This window comes from Balaenoptera ricei, chromosome 14, assembly GCF_028023285.1.
Source record: "Balaenoptera ricei isolate mBalRic1 chromosome 14, mBalRic1.hap2, whole genome shotgun sequence".
Taxonomy (NCBI): Eukaryota; Metazoa; Chordata; class Mammalia; order Artiodactyla; family Balaenopteridae; genus Balaenoptera; species Balaenoptera ricei.
In genome coordinates, this window is record NC_082652.1 from 16944612 (window position 1) to 16968857 (window position 24246).

General features: G+C 55.7%; 1 protein-coding gene across 5 annotated transcripts; it reads right to left on the minus strand.

Annotated features, from left to right (window-relative positions):
- MSI1 (musashi RNA binding protein 1) lies at positions 1-22699 on the minus strand. Of its 5 annotated transcripts, none has more exons than XM_059894319.1 (15): positions 22460-22699; positions 22250-22290; positions 21606-21687; positions 21423-21507; positions 18504-18545; positions 16936-17028; positions 13291-13339; positions 12044-12126; positions 11435-11552; positions 8780-8860; positions 7505-7561; positions 4642-4710; positions 3654-3808; positions 3138-3201; positions 1-1819 (listed from the first exon to the last, which is right to left on the minus strand). In XM_059894319.1, the coding sequence occupies exons 1-14, from the start codon at positions 22516-22518 to the stop codon at positions 3160-3162; spliced, it is 1056 nt and encodes a 351-aa protein (XP_059750302.1). In that variant the 5' UTR covers positions 22519-22699; the 3' UTR covers positions 1-1819; positions 3138-3159. The 5 variants fall into 5 exon arrangements, with proteins under 5 accessions (XP_059750302.1, XP_059750301.1, XP_059750304.1 ...); XM_059894318.1 differs by having other exon boundaries at positions 3654-3841; positions 22460-22698; XM_059894321.1 differs by lacking the exon at positions 7505-7561.
- Between the last annotated feature and the right edge of the window lie 1547 nt (positions 22700-24246).

Here is a 24246-nt window from a genome sequence, read left to right on the forward strand (position 1 = left end):
CCCGTTTTCAAATAATTTATTAGGAATTTAAAACTGAAAATAAAACCTGGAAAAAGAAGTTACAGATGTGGAGAGAAGAGACACCGGAGGGTGGTAACTTGCTGGCTTCGAAACACCGTGTAACATCTTTTTAAAAAATTTCCCAAACAAATCAGAAAACGGAATTCCAGGGCCCTGAGCCCATGGATGGGCCCAGTGGGGTGGGGGAATCACAGGAAGGGGAGGAGAGGGAAGCTAAGTCTCTTATGACTCAGCTCAAACGTGTAGAAAATTAAAAATAAAAACCAATAAAATGCAGCTTCTCTTTTATTAGGAAACATTTAAAAAAACAAAGAAAAAAAAAACCAAAAAAACACAAACAGCCGCGCATCTCGGTAACAAAGATTATTGCTTTGTGTTCTCAGGGCTAATAGGTTAAGCACCTCACACAGACAATTAACTCTCCAAAGGGGGTTTTCACGGGCAGGGACTAAAATGGGGAAGGGAGCTTAGGACCCCAGCCTCAGACCTGGGGGAGAGGACACAGAGAGGGGGGACGACAGCGGCTGGGGGGGGGGGCCTCAGCCCTGCCATGCCAGCCTGGTCACTCGCTGTTCATGAAGAGTCACGACCTGAGCCTCTTTTTCCTTTGAAGGGGGCTCGGGGGGCTTGGGGCAGCCAAGGGGCTCTGGCCACGGGACCATCCTGGTGGGGAACTTCAGTGAGAGAATTTGGGGGTTCCCTGAGAAGCCCTTTGCTTTCCCCTGGGGTCCGCCCCTTCCCGAAGTGCCCCCCCCCCGCCCAATGCCCACTTACGGGGGTGCTCAGGGCAGAAACCATGAAGGCCCGACTAGGTAGGGGGCAGGGGGAGACCTTTGGAGAGTTAATTCCTTTCCAGCAGTGGCTCCAGGTGAGCCCTTCTCTTCTCTCGTTCCCACACTGGGTTTTCGGGGTGAGCGGGCCCAAGGCCTTGACCCCTAGGGCCTGAGAGAGCGGGCCTGACTCGGCCACAGTTGAGGCCTGCAAGCTTACAGTAACGGTGTCTGAGGAAGGTAGAGAAACACGGTGGAGGGGAGACCTTTGCCGGGTGGGGCGAGGCGATGCCCTCACCCCCAAGGGGTCTTAGAGAGGGGTGTGGGCTTCACCTCACAGTATTTACATATGATACAGGACGGGATGGTTCCAGGGGCTCGGCCTGGCCTACGCAGCCCTGTCCTCTCCAGGGCTGGAGGGAGCTGGCCAGGGGCCCGCACCCACATAGACATTTTGTTCTCAGCTGGTGGGGGGGGGCACCTGGCCCCTTGCCCCCTGCGGCCTGGGGCTTCACATTCACAAACCTAGAAATAGTTTTAAAAAACGGTTTCTTTAAAAAAAAAAAAAAAAAAAAGGAAAGAGAAAAAGAGGGAAAATCGGAATAAAAAACCAGGGTTGTGGCTGCGGCCTGTAACAGGCCCCCTCTGCCCTCACTCTAGCTATGCACAAATACAAAAGCCTTCTCGGGAGTCCTAGGGGGGCGCGGCAAGGAGAGCGGGGTGCAGACCCGACAGGGGAGGGGAGAACCAGGGTGGGTGGGGGGCAACTGGCTAATCCAAAATAAATAAAAGCGGGCAGGGCAGGACAGGGGAGGCTGGGGAAGAGGGGGAGGTTAGTAGGGGAGCCAGACGATGGATGTCCGGCGGGGGCGGGCAGCAGGGCAGGGGCCGGGGCCCGGGGCGGGGGAGGAGGGGGGCAGGCAGTCGCGTCCGAGTCGCTGCGGGGGAGGGGAAGGCGGCTGCGGCTGAGGTGTCCCCGCCCCCTTGCTGGCTCACTCGTGGTCCTCAGTCAGCTGCAGGCCGGGGCGCTGGAACACAGCGGCAGGTTATGGGCGCGCTGCCCCCGCGCCTCTCTGCGGCCCCCAGAAGACAGGTGTCCTCCTCCTCCCCTAATCCCCTCCTAGGCAAGCTTTGTTCGTACCCTTCGCATTTTCTGTTCCGTTTGGAACCCTCTTTCCCATAGATTTTTGAATGGCTGGATTTGTTCAAACCTTCTCAGAGATGCCCTCTGAACCCCTAAAGTAGGTAGACCCCTCACACACAGTTTGGAATGATCTCACTTGCTCACTTGATTTTTGTCTGTAGAGTGAGACAGGGGCCTTGTTTGTCTTCTACATCCCCCTTTTCTGGAATAGTACTCAATAAATAGTTGTTTGAATGAATGAATGAATGAATGAACAAAGGAAATGTCACTGGGTCACATAGTGCCCCACCATACACAGCATGATGACCGTGTGTGCAGGGTCCCCCCGTCCCCTCACTCTCTGTATACGCATATACGTTGATAGTATCCTGTTTTACCAGTTGACTAATACTCCATTGTATGCATGCAGTTTGTTTAACTGCTTTCCTGTTGATGGGCATTTCAGTTATTTGTAGTTTTAAAAATAAATGCCTAGATGTGGAATTGTTGTGTTAAGGGCATGAATGTTTAGTCTGGATAAACCTGCCCTTTGGAAAACCTGAGCCAATTTGCAGATTGTCCTCCCCCCTCATCATTGCTAGGCATCATCAATCTTAAAAAATCTTCGGGGACTTCCCTGGTGGCGCAGTGGTTAAGAATCCGCCTGCCAAGGCAGGGGACAGGGGTTCGAGCCCTGGTCCGGGAAGATCCCACATGCTGCAGAGCAACTAAGCCCGTGCGCCACAACTACTGAGCCTGCGCTCTAGAGCCCGTGAGCCACAACTACTGAGCTCGCGTGCTGCAACTACTGAAGCCCGAGCTCCTAGAGACTGTGCTCTGCAACAAGAGAAGCCACCCCAATGAGAAGCCCGCACACCGCAACGAAGAGCAGCCCCTGCTCGCTGCAACTAGAGAAAGCCCGCGCGCAGCAACGAAGACCCAACGCGGCCAAAAGTTAAAAAAAAAAAAAGGGTGCTGAAAAAAAAAAATCTTCGCCTGAGAGGCAGCACGTGCTGCCTTATTGTTGTTATCATTTACATTCTTTATGGAGCAGTCTGAGCCGCTTCTCCTGTTCTTTGACCACTGCTGGGATGAAGGTCTGTCTCCTCGCTGGGCTGTGGGTTCCGTGAAGGCAGGGACGGGGGCCGTGTCCCAGACTAGGCCGCCCAGTACTCACCTTCCCAGTGCCACCCCCACCCCAAGGCCCCTGCCCGCCTCCTCACCTCCTGCCACCTGCCTCCTGCTTCAGTGGTACCCATTGGTGAAAGCTGTGGCAATCAAGGGGCCCTGGAAAGAAAAGAATTTGACTTCTAGATTCCTGGGGGCAGCAGAGAAAGCCCAGGGGCTCCTTCTGTCTCTCACAGGAGCCCCAGGTGAGGCACAGACCTTCTCTAGCCCTGCCCGTATCTCCCCCACTAAAAGATTCTCCAGGGTAGGGCCTGGGAATCTGCATTAACCAGTACCCTGGTTAAAAGTAGGGCACCCCTGAGCTAGAATCTAGCCTCCAGGCAGGCAGAGATGGTGAGTCTCATTTGCACAGTATCCCCAGAGCACATCTAATGCCTGGCATACAGAAGGAGATCATTAAATGTCCACTGAATGACTGAATGATAACCCTCACTGTTCCTTGGTTGGTGACACTCTCTCCATCCGTCATCTCTTGCCTCCCTTCTGCCCCCACAGACAGACAAGGCCTCTCCCTCCTTCAACTTCAGGGTCCTCCAGGTCCGGCCACTCACCCCAAGACTGTGGCCGAAGCCAGTGCTGGGGGCGGGGCTGGCAGCGCTGATGTAACTGCTGACCCCCGAGTCCTGGTTGGCAGCCCCATAGAGCTCGGCCATGGGGCCCGGGCTGGTGGTCCCCAGGAAGCCCCCTGTGCGGCTGGGAGTTGAACCTGGAGGGGGAGCCATCGTCCAGGGGTGAGAGCCTGGCAACCCAGAAAGAAGACGGTGATAGCCCCAGCGCCCGCTGTGACCCCCCAGCACCCCCTCCAATCTGTTCCACCCAGCCTGACCTTGGCCCCTCCCCCCTGCCTCACCCCCACAACCCAGAGGGGCATGTGGGATGCCGCCCGGAAATCCCCCAGAGTCCATCCACGACCCCCCCAAGCCCCAGCCCGGGCCCCCATCATCTCTTGTCTGACCGCTCAGCAGCCTCTTCACTGACCTCCCCTCCCCTCTGGAGCCCCTTCACACCTGTCCCCACCCTGCAGCTGCGTGCATTTTCTAAAATGGACATCACTCTGCTGCTTAAAATGTTCAGTGTCTCCCCAGGACCCGGTTCCTCCCACCTCCTCCACACTCCCCACTCCTGCACTCCACCCATGCTAACTGGCCTCCAAGCCTTTGCACCTGCTCTTCCCTCTGTTAGGAATACTTTTCTTCCTGTTTGCCTTCAAATGGGAAGTTAAGAGGTGCAACCTCCTGGAAGCCTTCCCGAGAGGCCTGTGAGCTCCTCTGACAGCTGACATCCCCCAGCGGGCAGTGCCATCCTTCGGTGTGACTGCCTTTTTAATACCTGATGCCCCACCAGCCTGTAAGCTCTGGAGGGCAGAGACCACGTCAGTCTCCTTCCTGGCCGGCCTGCCAGGTGCTCAGTTCATATTCGCTGAGTGAATGAATAAGTGAGTCCCTCTGAAAAGGGGTGGCAGTGGCCGCCTCCCCTCCCCTCTAGAATTCTCTGCCCCCTGTCCCCCTCCCTCGCTTCCTGCACCCCAGAAGGCCTCACCTGTCCCTCGAACCACAGCCGCTGCTGCCGCTGCCGCTGCCATGGGTCCGTAAGCGGTGAGAGGAATGGCTGGAAGGAAAGGTATGGGCGCTTCAGCGTGGTGGCTGAGGGGCAGAGGGGGATGAGGGCAGAGCCTCTCCAGCCTTACCCCACCTCGGAGGGGTCAGTGCAGCCCTGGGGTCAGGCAGAAAGACTCCCTTGGAGAAAGGGAGGCGAGAGGATGGCCTCCCTGGGATCCTCAGCTTCTCCCCTGGACTTGACGGACACACTTGAACAACCAGACCTCATAGCGGGTGCGGGTGGTGCACCCCCGCCCTGAGCTGCTCTGAGCGTCGCCTGCAGCTGCCACCTTCTCCAGGGAGGGCCCTTGGCTGAACGGGGGCTACTTAGCCCAGGGGTACACAGAGATTATGTCCCTCTTCCCAACCCCAGTCAACTGGAGCCAGTGACTGACTGACACGGGTACCAAAAGCCAGGCTGTCGCCCCAAGGGACCGACCAGGAGGTGCATTAATCTCCCCCCCACCCCCCGGTGGGATCCGGCTGAAGCTAGACTCCAGTCCAGGCCACAAGCCCATTTCGCTCCTTCTGCTGCCTGGCCGGCTCCCTTCGCTCCCCTTCTCCCGTGAGCATGTCCTCGATACATCGTGTGCATGCAGTTCCCTGCTTCAGGGGCCCCTGACCACCACCCAGGCAGAAATGACCACTCCTTCCTCCAAGTCTCCCCATCCCATTTTCTCTGACCCCCTCTTCAGACACAGGGATCTGGCTATTCCCTGGTTTGCTACCCCACCCACCCCACCTCCGCAGCGCCTAGTACCCTGCCTTGTATACAGTTGGTGTTTAATAAGTGTCAGCTGAAGGAACAGTACTAGGAGGGACCTCTGCTTAAATAATTGGTCGGGTGAGCCTGGAGCTCCCTCGGGCCTGGGGGTGAGCGCCCCCTGCCACTTGGCTCTGCCACTGCAGCCCTTGAGAGGCTACAATCCCAACCAGAGCCAGGGTCTGGGGAGTTTGCATGTGCCCTCTCCCATCCCAAGATGTGCCCCTGGGGGCTGTTTTGGTGACCCTGGCCCTGAACTGGACCTGACGCTAGGGACCCTGAAAAACAACCCTGAAAGTCCTTGGCTAGGCCATTGGGCCAGGGGATTAAAGTTTAGGATAGCGTTCCTGCACCGCTGGGAGACAACTTGCCTAAGGTCTTCATAGAGTTGGCACCTTCTCACTCAGACGTCACCTCCTCTGAGAAGCCTTCCCTGACCACCCCTGCTGAGGCAGCCCCTCACCCCTGTCACTAACACTTTAGCACGTCTCCCTGTTTTATTTTCCTGTGGAACTTCTCACCTTGAGAAAGTATCTGATACTTGTTTATTTACTTGTTTATTCATGTCTCCCTCCACTAGACTATCAGCTCCAGGAGGGCAGGGGTCTCGTCTGTCTCATTCCCTGCTGAATCCCCACTGCCTGGAACAGCATTTGGCCCAAAAAATATTGATTAAATGCACAAAGGAAACACCCTTGTCTCTTGAAGGCGAGGGAAAAGTCTGGACCCCAGACCTCCAAGAACTGCTTAGCCTTGAACCCACGTCCTCCCTGGCCAAAATGTCTGCAGAGGGGATATTTCTTCCCTCGGTTCTTTAAGGGCAGGGCTGGGCTCTGAGGTCTGGTCTGGGGCCCAGTTAGGCATTTCCTCAAAGCAAATCCAGCATGCTCTTATCACAGCAGTAAAGCATTACTCATTTGTATAATAAGTATTTCTCTCTCTCTCTAGAGCACAAGTTCTGCAGATCAGAGTTTGGGTGTCTGGTCCCTGCTTTGCCTCCAGGGCTTGGCAGTGTCCCACACAGTAGGTCCTCAACACAAGAGTTCTGAAATGAGTAGGAAAGACCCCTTTTCGCTCCCCCACTCACTCTGCTCAGGGAAGAGCCTCTATCACCCCCACCACCAGGACTCCCTCCCCTTCCTTCACCCCAGGTTCCTCTTTCCCCTCCCCCATTTTGGGGCCCCCCTGAGCATCCCTTGGAAGGAAGGTCTCATCTAAAGCAGCATCCACGCTCACGTCCTCCACACACGGCTAGGTTCGGGGGGAGTCTGGGGATGGGGTGGGGGGAGAAGCAGGTTGAACAGAGAAACCCCTTGCAGCCCACTTCATCTGCACCCACACCGCCCCGCCCCTTGCCCTTGGCCTGGGCCTCAGCCCTGGCCCCAGCTCCAGAGCTGAGCTGACTGGCCCAAGTAAAAACTCCAGCTTGAGAAATGGCTCAGGATGGCCAAGCACATCACCTACTTGCCCAGAAGTTGCAAACGGGCTGGATTCGGCCCTCAAATATGTTGCATTTGGCCTGCAGTGGTTTAAAAATTTGAAATTGGTTGCCAACATTTGAAAATAACTGAAAAATTCATTTGAAAGTGAAAGCTGGGTTTTGGGCTTCTCTTGGAAAATAAGATCTGTAAGTTGTGGGTCTGCATCCCCTCCCGGCAGGGTTGGCTGGCACTGAGTGGAGCCGTGCCCACTGCCATGTCCTGACGTCCCCACCCGGCCCACCTTGCTCTGAGTTTGAGACCCTGGCTGGTTCACCACTGGCTCCCAGCGCCTACAAGGTGCTTGGCATACGGGAGGCGTTAGATAAATATTTGTCAAATGGATGAATGAGTGACTTCGCCTCCATCTGCTGGGCTTGGCCCTATGCCCCACCCTTAAGGGCCATGCAGCTACACAGACTGGCCAGTGCCCGAGTCTGCTGCATCCTCATAGACTGGAGGGCAGGAGAAAAGGGTCCCACTAGCTTTCCCTGGGAAGGTCCCTGGTTCATTCTCTTTCTCCCCATGTGGCCTGTGAGGTGTACGAAATCCGAGCGACTGACCTGTAAGCTCGGGGAGGACTGGGGCGCTCGGGAGAGGGGTCCGCTCTACACGGAATTCTAAAATGAAACGTAAAACAGCTTAGGAAGATGCAGGGAGGCCTCTTGGGCATGGCCCAGGGAGGACAAATGCACCCACAGGGACACTGGGTGGGGGGACAGGCCATGCACAGGACCCGAGAGCTGGGGATGGGGAGAGCACGGTCCCCAGCAGGCAAGGGTGGGGAAGGAGACACAGTCACAGAGAAGGGAGACAGACAGAGAAGGGAAGAGTGGGCAGAGTTGCCACCTATACCCTGGGCACCGGGCGATGCTGGAGCTTCTGTTCCCGCTGTTTTTCTTAAAAGTCTTGAAATAGCACTAAAATATCTCCCAGAATCCATCTTTCCTCCTATTTTCTTTGAGGGGCGGGGAGGAGCTGGGAAGGTAACATTGATGGGAAGCGATGACCCTAGAGCAGCTCTGCCACTTCCTAGCTGAGTCATCTTTGCAGTCACTTTTCCCTTCTGAGCCCATTTCCTCACCTAGAAGATGGGGCTCACCATGCCTTCCCCCAGAGATTACTGTCAGAACTAGACAACTACATGTGTATAGAGAATTCCAAGCTGGACTGCCCAAGGTGCAAGTGCTTAGGGGACCTCTAGAAAAATAAGACCAGAAAACAAACAAACAAAAGCCTTGCAAAAATATGAAATTTGATATTAAAAAAAACATTGAATAGTCATCATGGGAAAGCTCAGAACTTTGTTGGGCTTCTCGCCACTTATGAGAAGGCCTAGTGTTGTTTTTATTTTGAATTACAAATGAGGGTGGTGATCATCTTGCTTTTAAATTGTTTTTCAGCGTTCAGGGTCTCCAAAGGTCTTGTCTGCCTTGAAAGGGGCTCAGAGTAGCACATGGTCATTATAGGTGAGTCCGTAAGGACACAACCAATGTTGGCCCTCAGGGAGGTTGCCCCCACAAGCCCAATGCCCTTTTGGTGGAAGTGGCAACCCCGGAGGCGGGTAGGGAGCAGAGAAAGGCAAGAGGCGGGCAGAGATCAGCCTGGGAGGGAGGGGTGCCATGCAGGGCCACACGGGGAGCCCCCCCCAGCTTCTGGGGAGGGGAGGGGGGGATGGGTGGGGAGAGGCGCTCCTTCCTCAGACATGCCCTTCCTTCCAAGCCTCCAGCAGGCAGACCTCCCCCATGCCATGCACCCCCAGACACCGCCCGTGAGGAGTCAGATTGCCCGGGAACCAGGGACATGCTGGCAGCAGAGGGACACTGGGCAGAACTTACCAGGGAACTGGTAGGTGTAGCCAGGGGCAAGGCCTGTATAACTCCGGCTGGCGTAGGTCGTGGCTTGGAAACCAGGGTAACCTGATAGGGCAAGGGGACCAGTGTCAGATGCCTTACCTACAGCTCAGCGGGGAAGGATGTGAGCCTCTCATTTCCCTCCCCACCTTGTATCATGAATAATAATCAGTCATATTTACCATATACCTTCTGCATGCCAAGCCCTGTGCAAAGCCTGTTGCACACTTTACTCTCTCCTTAAACCTCATAAGAATCCCAAGAGGTACTATTAGGAGCCCCATTTTACAGATAGAGAAACTAAGGCTCAGAGAGGTGACACTTATTAGCTGAGAATAATCCAAACTCTTATCAAGGCCCTTCATGCTCTGGCTCCTGCCTCCATCCTGTCCTCATATACACCCTGCCCCTCTCTCACTTTGCTCCAGCCACATTGGCCTCCCTGCTGTTTCTCAAATTCACAAAGCTCTTTCCCACCCCGGGGCCTTTGCACATGATGATTCCTCTGCCTGGAACACTCTTCCCCGGGTTTTCACATAACTATGTCCTTCTCATTGTGCAAGACGCAGCTCAAATGTCACCTCCTCAGAGAGGTCATCACACAAGAGACCTCCCTTTCATCAGTTACAGTATTCATCATGTCACCCTCCCTGGTTTTTCCCTTTCAATATTTATCATGTCACTCTGGTTTTTCTCTTTCATAGCACTGATGACCAGTATCTGAACTTATCCCAGGATTTCTTTAAGTGCTGATTTTCTGTCTTCCCCATCTTTTATTTCTGTCTCTCCAAAACACCAACACGGTACCTGCTACTTAGTATACATATATTATAATAGATATTTGCAGCTTTGAAAGAAGGATCACCTAGTGAGTAATAATGGTGTAATTGGGATTCAAATTCAGATCTGACTGGCTCCAAGTCTCTTAACCACAATTCTCACTACTGGTTAGAGGTTTTCTTTTCCGCCCCCCCCACCCCACTTTTTAAATGGGGTGAAACCAGCTAATGAATTGCTTTGAAAAGAAAATTTTCTCAATATTCCACAGGAGGCTAAAGAGACAGAACAACTAAATTCAATACTTTATTCTAGCCTGGAACTTGTTCTGGAGGACAAAATAGTTATAAAGAACATTATGGGATCAACTGATAAAAATCAGAAAATAGATAATAGATTAGATTAAAATATTGTATCAGTATAAATGTATGAATTGATAATTATAATGTGGTTTCATGAAAGAACATCCCTAATCTTGGGAAACACACAGTGAATCATCTAAGGGTAAAGGGCCATAATGCATGTAATTTACCCTCAAATGATTCAGGGAAAAATCACAAGTGTACTGTGTGTGTGTGTGTGTGTGTGTGTGTGTACACACATACACATACAGAGAAAATGATAAAAGCAAAATGGGTATGATATAAACGATAGGTGAATATGGTAAAGGGTATATGGATGGTCTTTGTACTACTTTATTTTTCCAACTCTTCTGAAAATTTGAAATTACTTCCAAATAAAAAGTTAAAACAAAAAACTTCAGGAGAAGACAATGCTCCACTTGGCGGGTACATTCCTCACCCCCTCTATCTGTGATCCCACTCCTGACCCTCTAGCCCATGCTATACCCCCTCCTCTGAGTCCCCAGAGCACCCCTCCCCCATCCCCAGCATAAAGACCCCCTTGTACTGTTCTCTTTCTGTGTATATACATCTTGTCTCTCCAGGGAGACTGTGACCTTCCTGGGGGCCCAGCTCAGACTTTTCACCCTCAGTCGTGGGTCCCAAGCACTGATGATTCGTGCTCAACTTGCAAGGCTCACGGTAACCTTGACCTTCTCCAGGGAGCCTCCCTGACCCCCAGGTGGATTTAAGTGCCTCCTTGGGCCTCCCACAGCCTCCAATCACTGTGGTGACACTGCCAATTCACTTCTGTCTCCCACTTGATGGGAACCCCCATGAAGGCAGGTCCTCTCTCTCAGAAGCTGCTCAATAAATATTAGTTGAATGAACAAGAAGAAGCAGCCTTCTTTCTACCTTCCCAGAGGCCTTTGTGTCTGTAAATGCTGTTCCATCTGCCTGACCACTTTTTCCCTCCCCTGCTCCCTGCCCTCCCGTAACTAGCTCCTACTCAACCCACAGACTCAGCTTAAATGTGACTTCTTTCTTAGCTTCTCCAAATCTTGGTCAACTTTGCTATGACCATGCTCCCTTGGCATCCTATAATTCTCATCCTAAAGCTATTTATTTATGTTCTTACTTATTTTTTTCCCCTGCCAGACCATAAAGCTCCAAGGAAAGTCACTGTTGTAATTCCTGGCATAGGGCCTGGCATTTATAGTTGCTCAATAACTGTTTACTGGACAGATGGGTGGACAAATAGAATGGACGGATGGACGGAAGGACCAATTAATGAGGAGCAGCTGGACCATTCTTTTGGTCACCACCAGAGGGCAGCACCCTACAACCAAATCGGCCTACCTTCATTAGGACGGGCAGACCTGAGATCCTCGGTCCACACTCCTACCCAACCACTCAGACAGGAGGGCAGACCACCGAGGAGATGCAACACCCATGCAGCCCCTGGTAGCCCTGGGAGCAGTTTCGGGCAGGAAGAAGCCGCAGATGCAGGCCTAGCACATACCCAGCATGCCGATGCCCAGCATGAAGGCGTCCATTCCATAGGGCATGACTCGAGACCTCCCCCGGGCCGAGCCAGTCGGTGACATCACCTCTTTTGGCTGAGCTTTCTTACATTCCACCTGCAATGAGACCTGGCAGTCATTCCCTCCTATAGACACAGGTCACCCTCCTATTCCCTGGCAGGCCTCTTTATTGTTAATTTCATGGTTACCATTTCTGGAGGGATCACAGAGTGCTAGAGATCAGCTTTGCAAGCAGTAGTTCATCGAATGCTTACACCAACCCTATGATGGAGGTACTGCTGCCACTCTCATTTTACAGATGAGGAAACTGAGGCTCAGAGAGGGGAAGTCATCTGCTCAATGACTAGACTAGTAAGCGGCCGAGTAAGGATTTCAACCCGGGTCCCTCTGAGCCCACCAGCCATGCTTTCTCACAGCTGTGGGCCACTGTCTTCCTGTCCAGATTTTCAGGGGGTGGGAGAATTGGCTCTGCCCCACTGACTGTGAGGCCCCTCTGCCTGCCTGCAGAACCCCCAAGCAGCCCTGGCTGGCTCAGCCCGGAGCCCTAGTCTCCCTCTGCACCTCCACCCCATCCAATCCCGGCTCACCATTTTGTTGTTGATTTCGTGGAAGTGGATTTCACACACTTTCTCCACAATGTCCTCGCTCTCAAACGTGACAAAGCCGAACCCTAGAGGGCAAAGGCAGGCTCAGAACCGGGCTCATGGTCAAAACATAGCCCCAAGTCATACCAAGAACACCACTCCCCCCCTCACAGGCAAGTGTCTAAGCGTTAACAAGAAGCTTTGTTCCCAGCCTAGCAACCTCTCAACTACCCGATGAGACAGGGTTTCATCTCCCAAATCACGGATGTGAAAACCAAGGCTCAGCGAAATGACTTGCCCGAGACCACGTAGCAAGTTAGAAAGAAGCAGAGCTATGATGCAAACAACATTCAACATGCCTTTTCTCTTCCTCAGATGCTTTCCAAGGAGGGGAAAAGAGCACACACAAATACTTTTAAAAAGACACACGAACGTGTACAAATATATTTTTGTACACAGATACACAGATATATGGTACACCTAGGTACCCATATATCACAGAGACACTCCCCAGTGCTCACAAATGCATAAAGGCCCCTGTGTACATGTACAGTTACTCTGACACGCTAGATCTACAAAACTATTCAGACACAGACACCCTCACATGCACAGACAAAAAAACACACACACACACCAGCACATACCCCACTCCCCAAACAGGCTAAAAGGCCCAAAGCTCTGAAGGCACTGGAGAAACAACCCCGCCTCCTCCTGGGTGTGCCCCAGGGGCTGGAATGGGATTTCTCAGAAGGCAAGGCCCTTGGGAGAAAAACAACCAGGCAGTGTACACCCGGTGGCCCAGATGCTCACAGGTTCAGGGGCAAGGGTCCTGGGGGCTGGGCTCAGCCGAAGGGTGGGGCGAGGGGGCAGTGGCCGGAGCAGACTGCCTGGGGCTGTGGAGTCAGCCTGACCCGGGGGTGGCCAGGTCTAAGCTCTGGTTACCAGGGACAAGGTAAGCCCAGGCAGACACCGGCTGGGCAGACACTGGCTGGGGCGGGGGTGGAGGGCTCAGCTGCAAGGGGAGGAGAGGTCTGCTCCTCTGCTCCTCTCGGGTGTCTGCAATTCGGCAAGTTTCTAGCACAGGAAACGCCGGGACAAAAGCCTTCTGTAAGGCCAGGCCCCGGAGAGGATGCAGATCCTCGGGGATAGGATGTCAGGAGGCGAGATGAAAGGGCAGCTGTGACCTGTAGCCCCCTGGCTGACCACAGGCCCCCAGCCTGGCCTGGGAAGGGGGAGGGGGCCAAACTCACCTCGGTGCCGGTTGGTGGTTTTGTCAAACATCAGCATGGCATCGTCCACCTGAAACAGAGCTACCGTGGATGACCCACAAGACACAGGGTCCTCCACCACAACCCAGGAGCAAGGGCTCCGACACCCGTTCCCCTCTTGCCCAGTCCAGGCTTTATCTTAAACCTGCTCCCTGGGTAGGGGACAACTTTCCATCTGCAACCCCAACTGGGTGCCACAGCACTACCATTCAACCCCCAAAATCTCAACGGGCCAGCCTGAACATATTAAGCACCAAATATATGCTTGGCACTTTGCCCCACCATCCTCTCCTCCATATTCCTTGCATGGTAAGATCCTCATTTTGTAGATAAGGAAATGGGCTCAGAGACATGAAGTCACCTACACAAGGTCACCCAGCAAATCCCAGATCAAACCTGGGAGGAGGAGGCATAGAATGGGTGCTAGAGGGGAAAATATAGTAGTAAGATATGAGGTGGGGAAGTGAAAACCTCTTTCCTTTTTGCAAAAGGCCAGGAGGACAGCAGCTACTCCATCCAGACCCAACTCTCCTCTCATGGTACAGATCTTTTCCTCTAATTGAGGTTTCCTTTTGCTAGAGGCTGTAATTAAAGCAAGTAGAGTTCAGTGCCTGGGCTTCTTGCCTCCCACTGACTGGGGGAGGGGAAAGGGGTGGAGGAAGGAGGAGGGTCTATATTATCCCCCATCCCTTGGACTCCAGTCTTCTCTTCTTGCTACTCCCTCAAGGCATCCTCTTGGATACATGGACAGCCAAAGTCCTTCGCTTCCCTTCTGCAGTCCCAGCTTCCCTTTGCCTACATCTGCTGCTTCCCTCCTTGCCCTCTTAATTCTTCAGCCAGTGTCAGCTGTCTCATGGGGTTAAGCTAAGGTCTGATTCATCCTCGGTGGAAATCAAGGGCTGCCTCTGATACTGCCTCTCCCCCCTCCACATCCCACTCCAGCTGCTGACCCTCCCCCAAATGGTCAGACACCCAAGGGATAAAGGAAAACTTCCTGAGGCCTTGGGGCACAGCCTCTTCCCCACTCTCCTTTGCTCTCTTTCCAGGCCGTCATCTGCCTTGTTAAAGTGGAAAGGGCAGCCCCTGAACTGGGTGGTCCTCCAGTTCTTCTTAGGCACCAAGCGGCACTGGGCCCCTGACTTTCCCCTGGGAGAACCAGGACACACATACCCCCCACCCCACCTCCACTGAGACAGGAGGCAGCTGGATCCCTGGAGAATCTCAGGGGGAAATTACATCTCCCTTCCCAAGAAGCCTCCTGCCCCAGGGCCCTGCAGCACAGTGCCACCCTAACTCCCATGCTATGGACCCATTCTGAGCCCACATCCCAAATTAGCTAGACCGTCCAAACTGGAAGGACAATGCATGTTTAGCACAGGGAAAAGAGAAACCCGGAAAGGAGGCTTGTGATAGAAGCACAAGCTTTGAGTAGGACAGGCTGGAATTGGAAAGTAAGCTTGGCAAGCAGCTTTATGTCTCTATGATTCAAGTTCTTCATCTGTAAAATGGGTATAAACAGTGTCTTATAGGGAGGAGTTAAATGAGATAGTGCATGTAACACTCTTAACTCATAGTACCTGGGATACAGTAAGTGCTTAATGAATAACAGCCATTATTATTATTATTATTAATACTTTTATTATAGAGGGGCTTACCCACAGTCACATGGGGGAGGGTGGCAAAGCTAGAGACAGAACAGCTGGACACCACTGGCTTTGAAGGTTCCATGAAGACAGTGCCTGTGCCAGTTATGACCATGACCACCCTACTGAGCACCTGGACTTGTGCTACTGTGATTATTTTTTGAACGAATGAGTAGATGAACCAGCCACACCCTCCTCCCCCATCCTGCAGCTTTGAGCTCCTGCCGGACCCATAACTGATTCAGCCCAAATCCACAGCCCTTCCTCCACCCAACCTTCCCACTCTACCAGCCCTGGCCCCCCAGACCCTTCAACCTGGGCCTTGGCTGGACAGACCCAGACTGGGGCTCCGGGGTTGAGGCCAGGGCACAGAGCAAGGAAAGTGGCTGGGGGTCCAGGGGACCCCCACCAGTGTCCCCCTCCTGGGGCCAGCTGAGGGGAGAGAGGCTCCCAGCCCAGTGTCCTTAATAGGCTTTGGTCTCCATGGGAACCCAGGGGCAGGGGGGCTCGGGCGGGGGGAGGGGAGGCGGCCGAGGCCTGCTGACCAGTGGGAGCCGCCAAGTTCGGCGGCCGCTAAGCCTGAGTGGCAGCCATGGCGGCTGACCATTGTTCCCCCCTCGGCGGCGGCCCCTCGATCCGGGCGGGAGGCCCCCCGCCGCGGGGCCCTTGGCATTCCCGGCTGTCCCCCTCGCTCCCTGGCAGCCTATTCTCCAGCTCCCCCTGGCCTCCCCGGGCCGGTTTCACATGCCAACGCCGATTTAGGCCCGAACAAAAGACGCGGCCGCTGACGGCTTCTCCTGGGGCCCGGTTGCCATGGCAACGCCGGCCCCGGGGGCAGGCGGCCTCCAATCACAGCTGCTGGATCAGATTAGTGCGAGCTCTAATGCTCGGCGCTCAGACACAAAGACACCCCACCGGAGCCGAGCGGGGCCTGCTGCTTCCCAGGAGCGCCCTTCCCTCTGGGGCCCAGGCGGCCGACCTGCCCTGGGTCCTGTGCCCGGGTCCCCGCTGAGGCGCCTGAGCCTAGGCCTCTGGCCCTCGCATCGCCAGCATCCGCTGGCCAGGGGACCTCCCACCCTCTCCCCCTCTACCCTAGAGACGGAGGGGTGGGGCTGGAAACCCACCCAGTCCCCAGCTCACATCCCATTCCCAAGCCACGTTCTCCTGTGCCCTTTGCCTAACAGGGAACTGAAAGAGCCTTGACGGGAAAGTGGGATCCAGCCTGCAGCCTGTCTCACGTTAGAAAAGACCAGGGACCCCAGCACTAAGCACAGCAGCCCTACTTCAGCCCCAGACTTAAAACTTGGTCCCCTCCTAGCCATCTCTCCATGGGACCTTGATGTTCACATTGCTCCCCTTTCTGGGGACATCCTATTGTCTGATGTCACCACATCTGCTTCTGCATGGACTAAATGGCCCAGAAATGTAAGCTCCATGCACCTCAGAGCTAAGAAGCAGTCCTCCGGGACTGATCAGGAATTTGGGGTGGTCTCTTCAGCCCCTCCCCAATAGCTAAGAGATCGGCACCCTCCCCCTCAGCTCCCACCTGTGCAAGGAGGGTCCTGAGTACAACTGGGAGTCATATTTATTGCTTCCTTATCATCCTCACCAGGAAGGAGTGGGGGAAGGTACAACCGCCCGTGGACTGGACAGGTGCAAACTCCCAGGAGGCCAAGGGGTGACTGGATTGAACTGGCTTCGGGAGCACAGCCTCCCTCAGGAGAATGAAGATAAGCAGGAGAAGGGCAACAACAGGGACAGCTACTGTGTGGCTTCTCTCCCTGGGGACGTGTCCAGAGTCCGAAGCCCACAGATAGGCCAGGAGCCTGAACGGTGGGTTGGCCCAGTCTCACCCACAAAAGGACCCAGCCCCCTTTTCAACTCTTGCAGGAATTGGAATGACCTGGCTGGACTCCACTTGCTACTGACCAAAATTCTACAGGCCTTTTATACCCCCCAGCCAGCACCCCCAGTTTTGACCCACCTTCCCGAACTGCTCAAAATACTGCTTCACGTCTTCCACCGTGGTGTTTACTGATAGCCCCCCAACAAAGATCTTCTTCGTTCGAGTCACCATCTGTTAGGGCAGGGAATGAGAAAGTGGGCATCTGAGTCCTGTGGCCTACTGCCACCAGCAGGGGCTCCAGCCCTCCTGCCAGGGCGCCAGCTGACAAGCTCTCTGTGGCCCCAGCTACTCGGAAGCTCCCCCTCCCCGCGAGCTCCCCCTTGGACCCCTGCCTCTAGGCCTGTAACGGGCAGCTGTGTACCCCACACCCTGGCTGGCTCGCTTCCTGGGGTCTGTGTAAGGAAGGGGGTGGCTTAGAGACCCAGACCTACAGCCTACCTCAAAGACCCCACCAGCCCCTCCTGGGAGAGGCCAAGGCCCATCCCAGGGTCCCCCTGAACTCAACACCGACATTTTCTTCATCAACCTCCTCCCAACCCAACCTCTGGCTGCCCCGTGGCCCCAGCCCTGTTTTAGGAAGAACACATGGTCCTAATTACCCCAGGAGCGCATGGCTAATCCATGGCAATTCCCAGCCCCATCCTAACACTAAAGCACCTTCTGTCACCAAACTGCTTAATGGAATTAACCCAATTCCGACCATGTGCTCCCTGGTGCGGCTTCCTTCAAATACCTGCTTCATAATTGCTTTCAGGCCCTCTGCTGGACTCTTCCAGTGATGCCCTTTTCCTGTCTCCTAAAACCTGCCTCTCTCCCTTTGCTGTGGCAGGAGCTGGGCGCCATGACTCAAAATCTTAAAGCATCCTAGTTCCCACCGACCCCTTGCAAAGGGGGAATTGAGATCTTCTGGAGAGGGACCTAGTCCCAGGACACATGATAAATCAGCAGTCTCAGGGGTCTTGATCTCTGTACTGTAGTCAGCCTTCCGCCTGTCTCCTGTTTTCGACTGCTTAAAAATTAAGATGTGGCTAGTTGCCCTGGGCCCTGGAATAGGCCCCTGTCCTGCACCAAAAGTTTTGAGTTCTGTATAGCTCAACTGCTCAGAAATCTGTTTTCCATACACCCAGAAAAACTCGCCACAGCACCAGGGAAAAAGAATACTTGGGAGGGCAGCCACAGTCACCCAACTTGAAAGATAACAGGTGGCAGACATCATGGTCCCTTCCCACTCTGCAAGCCCAACACACCTCACCCCAGAGGCGGGGGGTGGTAATTGGGGGGGTCAGAGGTAGCTCCCTGGCCTGACTTTAGCTCAGCCTCAGAGGGTAAGTCTGGGCTGTGTTTGACCTCCCAGAGGTGCTGGGCACAGAGGCTGTGATCTCCAGAGTCAGAATTAGACCCAGGGTCCAAAGTGTACTGGCTTCAAATACAGGGCAATGAATCACCTGAGGGGTTCCTCCTTCTCTCAACAGATGGAAAAATGCATGGTGTCTGCAATTCACAGAACAAGGACGTGAAGAATCGTCCCTCCTCCCATCCCAGTCCATGCCATTAACAATCCAACCAGAAGCCTCTTCCATAGAAGGGAATGCTGGGAAAATCACTGCCGGTTGTACACAGCTGCTCCCAGACACACACATACCTACCTTAGGCTGTGCTCGCCGAGGAAAGGCCACCTTGGGATCAATCTGAAAGGGAAGAAAGAGGTAGAGGGGCGTTGGTTATCACACTCAGCCTGAAGATCTGAGGACCTCTCTCATCCCAGGACACAGAGGTGACAGAAACCACCACAGCCTCTGGCAGGAAAATGTAACAGTCAAGCATTTAGGCCCTAGAGCCAGGCTGTTGGGTTCGAATCCCACTTACACTGCTTCCCAGCTGTGAGAGCTTGCACAAATTACTTAACCTCTCTGAGCCTCAGGCTTGAGCTCACCAGCAAAATGGACCAATACTAACATCCACCTCAAAGGGCTGTCTGCAGATTATTTGAGGTAATGCTTACAAAGCACTTGTTGTCTAGCCCTCAGCAAGAACCAGAAAAAAGTAAACAAAGTGTTATTCCTTCCAGCACCAGGTATATCGAGGGCCTTCCTGCCTGACAGATACCTGTCCAGGTGAGGTATGCGATCCAGACTTCGGAAGCCTTGTGAATGGAAACACTCTTTGCCTGAAAAAGGCTTCAAGATAACAGTTCATAAACCACCAAGGGTAGACTCAATTCTGTTTTCCCAATACCATCGACATCTAACAGCCCTTCTTGAGGCCGCAAACAAACAGTTCCCTGATAATACAGCTCGGCTTGGGGTGAAGCAGAGCGCAGGTTTGGTGACACGCAAGAACACGGGATTTGAACTCAGAAACTTTGGGCCCCTGGCCAAGCCTGTGATCTTGGTAACTTGCCTGATCCCTCTGAGCCTCAGTTCCCCCATCTGCAAAGTGGGGACAATAGCACCCACTTTTCCCAGAGGGAGCTGCAGGGAATCAAATGAGATAATGCAGGTGAAAGCATTCCTTTGTGAACTGCCCTTCATTGCACAAACAAAGGTGCTATTACCAGCAGGCCACCTTTGCCCTTGGCTGTGAACAACCAAAGGGGAAAAGCAAGATGCACCTGGGTACTCCTGGGTACTATATTCGTACTGACAAACAGCAAAAGCCAGAGCACAAGACACTGTGATCAATGCACGATCTATGAGGCCCGGTCATTTCAGAGCTTCTTGCCACTCACATGGGTGGAAACCACTCAGAAGTTCACCAGCCAATCGCAGGGAAGATCTATCTTTCCCCAGAGTTCCTTCCATTCAAAACTCAGCCTAGTTCTAGGCAACGGGCTCTGGTCCCTCACTGCCCAAATGGCACAAACCAGGGCCAGCCTCCCTGGTTCCCCCTCTGGAATCTACCCACAGAGAAGGAACCTCCAAAATCCACACTGGGCAATGCCTCCTCTCTCCCCAAATGCCAAGGGGCTCCAGGGATAATCACAGCTGCCCATTCTCCTGTCCGAAGGTATGATTTCGTACCTCGATGGACATGTTCGTCCTTCTATTTCTCCTGGAGGCTACCAGAGCACACCTCAGACAGTCCCCATGTGCAGACACTGATGGGGAGATGGTACCCAAGCTATGTCCTGCAGAGTCACGCACACCCAACCCCTGACACACCCTACCTCCACTCTGACTCACAGCTGGCAACATAAAACCCAACAAGTAAATAACAGGTGAAAGTCAGAACCCAAAATAGACTCCCCACAATAAACCTCCCTTCCCAGGCTGGAGAATGCCAAACACAAAGCCCTTGCCCTTTTCAAGTCCCAAATCTCAGAAGGATGCCCGTCTCATCCTCCTTCCTCACGTCTCTCTTCCCCTTATCCATCTTCCATGCCCCCGCCCTCAGCTCCAGCCCCAGCCCCAAAATCTCTGCTTCCTGAGCGCTGCAGAAGCCATCAGTGCATTCTGAGGACAGGGGATGGTAGGAGAACAGGCAGCTTGATGGCAGATAATCACCAAAAACAATAGGCCACTGTCTCTCCATTCCCAGCTTGGGTCACTCAGTCTGCGCCAAGAAGATCCTTTCAGAGCCGGCAAAGTTGAGGCCTGGCCTCATTTGCTCATTACTGCGAGCAGGAGTGGGAGCCACTGGGCAGAGATAACAGGAGCTGGGGACAGGAGGTAATTTAACAAATTCTTGGGCACAACCAGCTATTGTTGCAGGTAAACAGGAGCCAATGACTGACCCAAGCAGGGAGGCCCAGGGCTGGAGGAGAGTGGGGGAGTGTGGTGACAGATCGCACTGTCCCGGCCCCCTGGCAGACAGTCACCCCATCACAGAGGAACCCCTCCTCTGCTTTCTCCTCTTCCCTCTCCCCTTGAGCTGGGGCCTGTGCCAGCGCCCCCTGCAGGGCCCAAGACACTGGGGGAGCAGTGAGACAGCAGCAAAATGTTCCCGGAGTTTGAATGCCCAGCAAGCAGCTTCTCCTCAGATCTAGCTGGAAAGCGTTGTCTCCAGGCAAGCTAGCTCCCTTCTCATAAATCCCTTCATGGGCAAAGCAGGTTCACGTCTTCCACACAAAGCAAGGAGCTCATTGACCAAAAGTCAGGGGAGGAGGGAGGGAAGGAAGAAGGGAGGGGGATTCAATGATGCTTTGCCATTGGTCTGTAATGGGGTGGGGGGAGCCAAATACTAGTTAGAGTTCGGAGAAGCCACGGGTGGGTCACTGCAGCCCTGACTCACCCAATTTGGGCTAGGGGAGGGACCTAGCCCCACCCCAAGCTCCTCTCTGAGGCATCAAGATTAGTATGTACAGGGAGGGGATGGTAGCTGCGTCTTCCCTCACCGGTACTGGAGGGGTTGGGGGGATGCAACATCTCCTAGCTGGCCTGGGATTTTCCTGCTCCGTCTCCCCTCAACTCTAGTGACAAAGTTTCAGTGTGTGGCAGCCCTTCTACTCAGAAAACTCCCTCCTTCCTTCAGGACCCCATCCAACTGTCCCCTGGGGAGAGGCCTGACCCTCTCCTCCAGCGACCTCCCTCTCCCCAAGGACCCCCGAAGCCCCGAGGGCCACTCACTGTTTTGGAGTCGAGCTCGTGCCGCGATTGCGCCAGTACTTTATCCACCCCCGCCTGGTCCATGAAAGTGACGAAGCCGAAACCCCTGCGCACGGTAGTGAGGGAGAGGCAGATGGTTACAAGGCAGTGAGTGGCGGCGGAGGGGGGCGAGCCGGGAGCAGGAGGAGGGGGTGAGGGGCTCACCTGGATCTTTTGGTCAGGGGGTCCCGCATCACCAGACACTCCTTCACCTCCCCGAACTGGCCGAAGTATTCGCGCAGCCCTTCTGTAACCACACACCCGCCTTCGGACCAGCCCGCGCCCCGCGCCCTTCCCCCCTTCCCGCGTCCTTTGCCCCCAGTGACCCCGGCTCGGCCCGGCCGCCCCCGCGCCAAGCAGGCTGCACGCTCTCCACCGCTTCCCCCACCCCCGGTCCTCACCCGGCTCCCGTGGAGCCTCCTGGCGCCCACTGGGGGCCCCAGGAAGCCGAGGGCCGAGCTGGGCTGGAGGGGGGACGGCTCCGGCCGGGTTCCCGCCGCTCCGGGAGCCGCCTCACAAAAGTTTGAGCCGCAGGTGCGAGCGGAGTTGGCGCTGCCGCCGGCGGGTCCCGGGGGCTCAGCCCACCCCCCGATGCCCCCTGAACCCCTCATCTCCTCCCCTCCACCCGCTGGGCCGTGCGCGCTAGCCGATCGCTCTGCGCTCTCGGGGTCCCCGGGCGGGGCGCGAAACAGGGCGCGGAGGCGCCCGGGGTCAGCGGGGCGCAGGGCCAAGCTGGGGTGTCCGGTTCCGGGGCGCCGGGGGGTCCCGGGTGCCCAGCCGGGCCGGCGGGCGCTCCCGGGCTCGCTCACCCTGCGTAGTCTGCCAACTGAGTCCCCCGATGAACATCTTGCTGCGGGAGGAGGAGAGACACAAAGGGCCCGCGTGAGCGCCGGGCGCCCGGGCGCAGGGGGCGCGGGCCCGGGCCCCGGGGAGGCCCGGCCCGACCCGGATCGGCCATGTTGGCGGGGCCGGGGCGGGCGCGGGCCAGTAAGGCCGGGCCGGGCCGGGCCGGGCCGTACCAGGGGTCGTGCGGCGAGTCCGGGGAGGCGAGGCCGGGCTGGGGCGCGTCAGTCTCCATCGGGAGCCGCGGGCGGCGCGGGCAGCGGAGCGGCGGCGGCGGCGGCGGCGGCAGCGCTCGGCGCGGGGCAGATGAGGAGCGCGGCGAAGGGGGCCGGACGGACAGGCCATGCTGCCCCCTCCCCCGACCCCGCTCAGGCGGGCGGGCGGGGACGGCCGAGGGGAGGGCCCGCCGGGGGCCGACCTGCCGGCTCCTCCCCCCGCCGCCCTGCGAGCATAAATCCCAGCGCTCGCCGGTCCGCCCGGGCGCCCGCGGAGGCGGCGGCGCCGGGACCCCGCTCCCGCCGGGCTCCCGGGTCCCCGAGGGCGAGAGAGACCCCGAATCCCGAGGTGGGCCGGGACCTGGGCGCGGCCGCACCCCCCATCCACCCCGGCACGGGGGCCGGGTCGCGGGAACGCCCTCTCGGAATGAAGCGCTTCCCGGTGCCTTCAAGGTAGCTCGGTTCCGGATCTGGGGCCCCCCAGTCCTCCTTCTCAGGTCCCCGCTATCCAGAATCTAAGAGGTCTCCAATCTCCCTGGGTCGGGAGGGAGATAGAACCCCAATCCCCTCACGTTCCAACTGGTGAGGATCCCTCCATTCCCCCAGTCCGAGCAAGAATCACCCTCCGAGCCCCCAGTTTCCGCCGAACCTAATTTAGAGTTCCCCCCTCAGCGGCCCTCAGTCCGCTCCCAGTGTCCCATATCCCCCATATCCAATTCGGGGAACCCTCTCGGTGCCTCGCGTCCCGAGCGGAGAGCCTTCATTCAGCACCGCGATAGAAATCGTGTCCGTTCCCCTCAACCCTTTCTGAGAATCCCTCTCAGGTCCCCCAAATCCTTTCCGTCCTCAGCCGTGGACTCTATAGTCTGTTGAGAAACCCCCTGCCCCGAGCCCGGGTTCTTGGTTTGCCGCTGCCCGCAACCCCCTCCAGTGTGAGGAGTCGCCACCGTCTCCCTCACTCCCCGGCTCCCTCGTGTCAGCCCTACTCGGACTTCCGTCTGGATTCGGGAAAGCAGATTCCAGAGGCTCACCGCCCAACTCCCCACCGAGGCTGGGGGAAAGGTCAGCGCCTCCAGAGCCTCCCGTTTCCAGGTTAGGAGCCCGATGGCTCAGCTGTGCACCTTCCCCTCTGAATGACCCCCCCCCCTTTTTTTTTTGCAGAGTTCTAAGCCCCACTCCATCGGATTGGAAGAACCTAGGCTGCCTACCCACTGCGTTTGGAGTTACTTCTCTCCGTCCGTCTCAATTTAGAGTACTCCCATGGAGGCAAACGCCTTCCCGTCTTCCTTCTCCCCACACCCCCATCTTCTGGGTCTCTGAGATCCTCCAGTGCTTTCGCCCCAGGCTCCTGCGGGCCATCTCATCCACCCCTTAAACTCCCTCCTCTAGCCTGGGAACCCCGAGGAAGTCCATCCTGGATCACCTCCGGACCCAGGCCACTCTCCCTATCCGCCACCTCTCCAAATCCATATCCTCTCCTCAATTCCTTGGCTGAAACCAGCCAAGAAAGGGTCAAAGTCAGAGGCTAAGGCAGCCACTCCTCCCCAAATCCCCAACACTGCTGGGGGTCTCAGTGCCACACAAACCCCTCCCTCCCAACTCACCTCCCACTCCTTCCCCCCCACTCTTCAATCGCTCTGTGTAACCCAGTGACAATCCCTGATGACAAGCCCCTTGCTCACCTTGACCTCCATCTTCAAGTTAGCCACCTTTTATTAACGTGTGCAGGAGCTCCGGGCAACGTAACC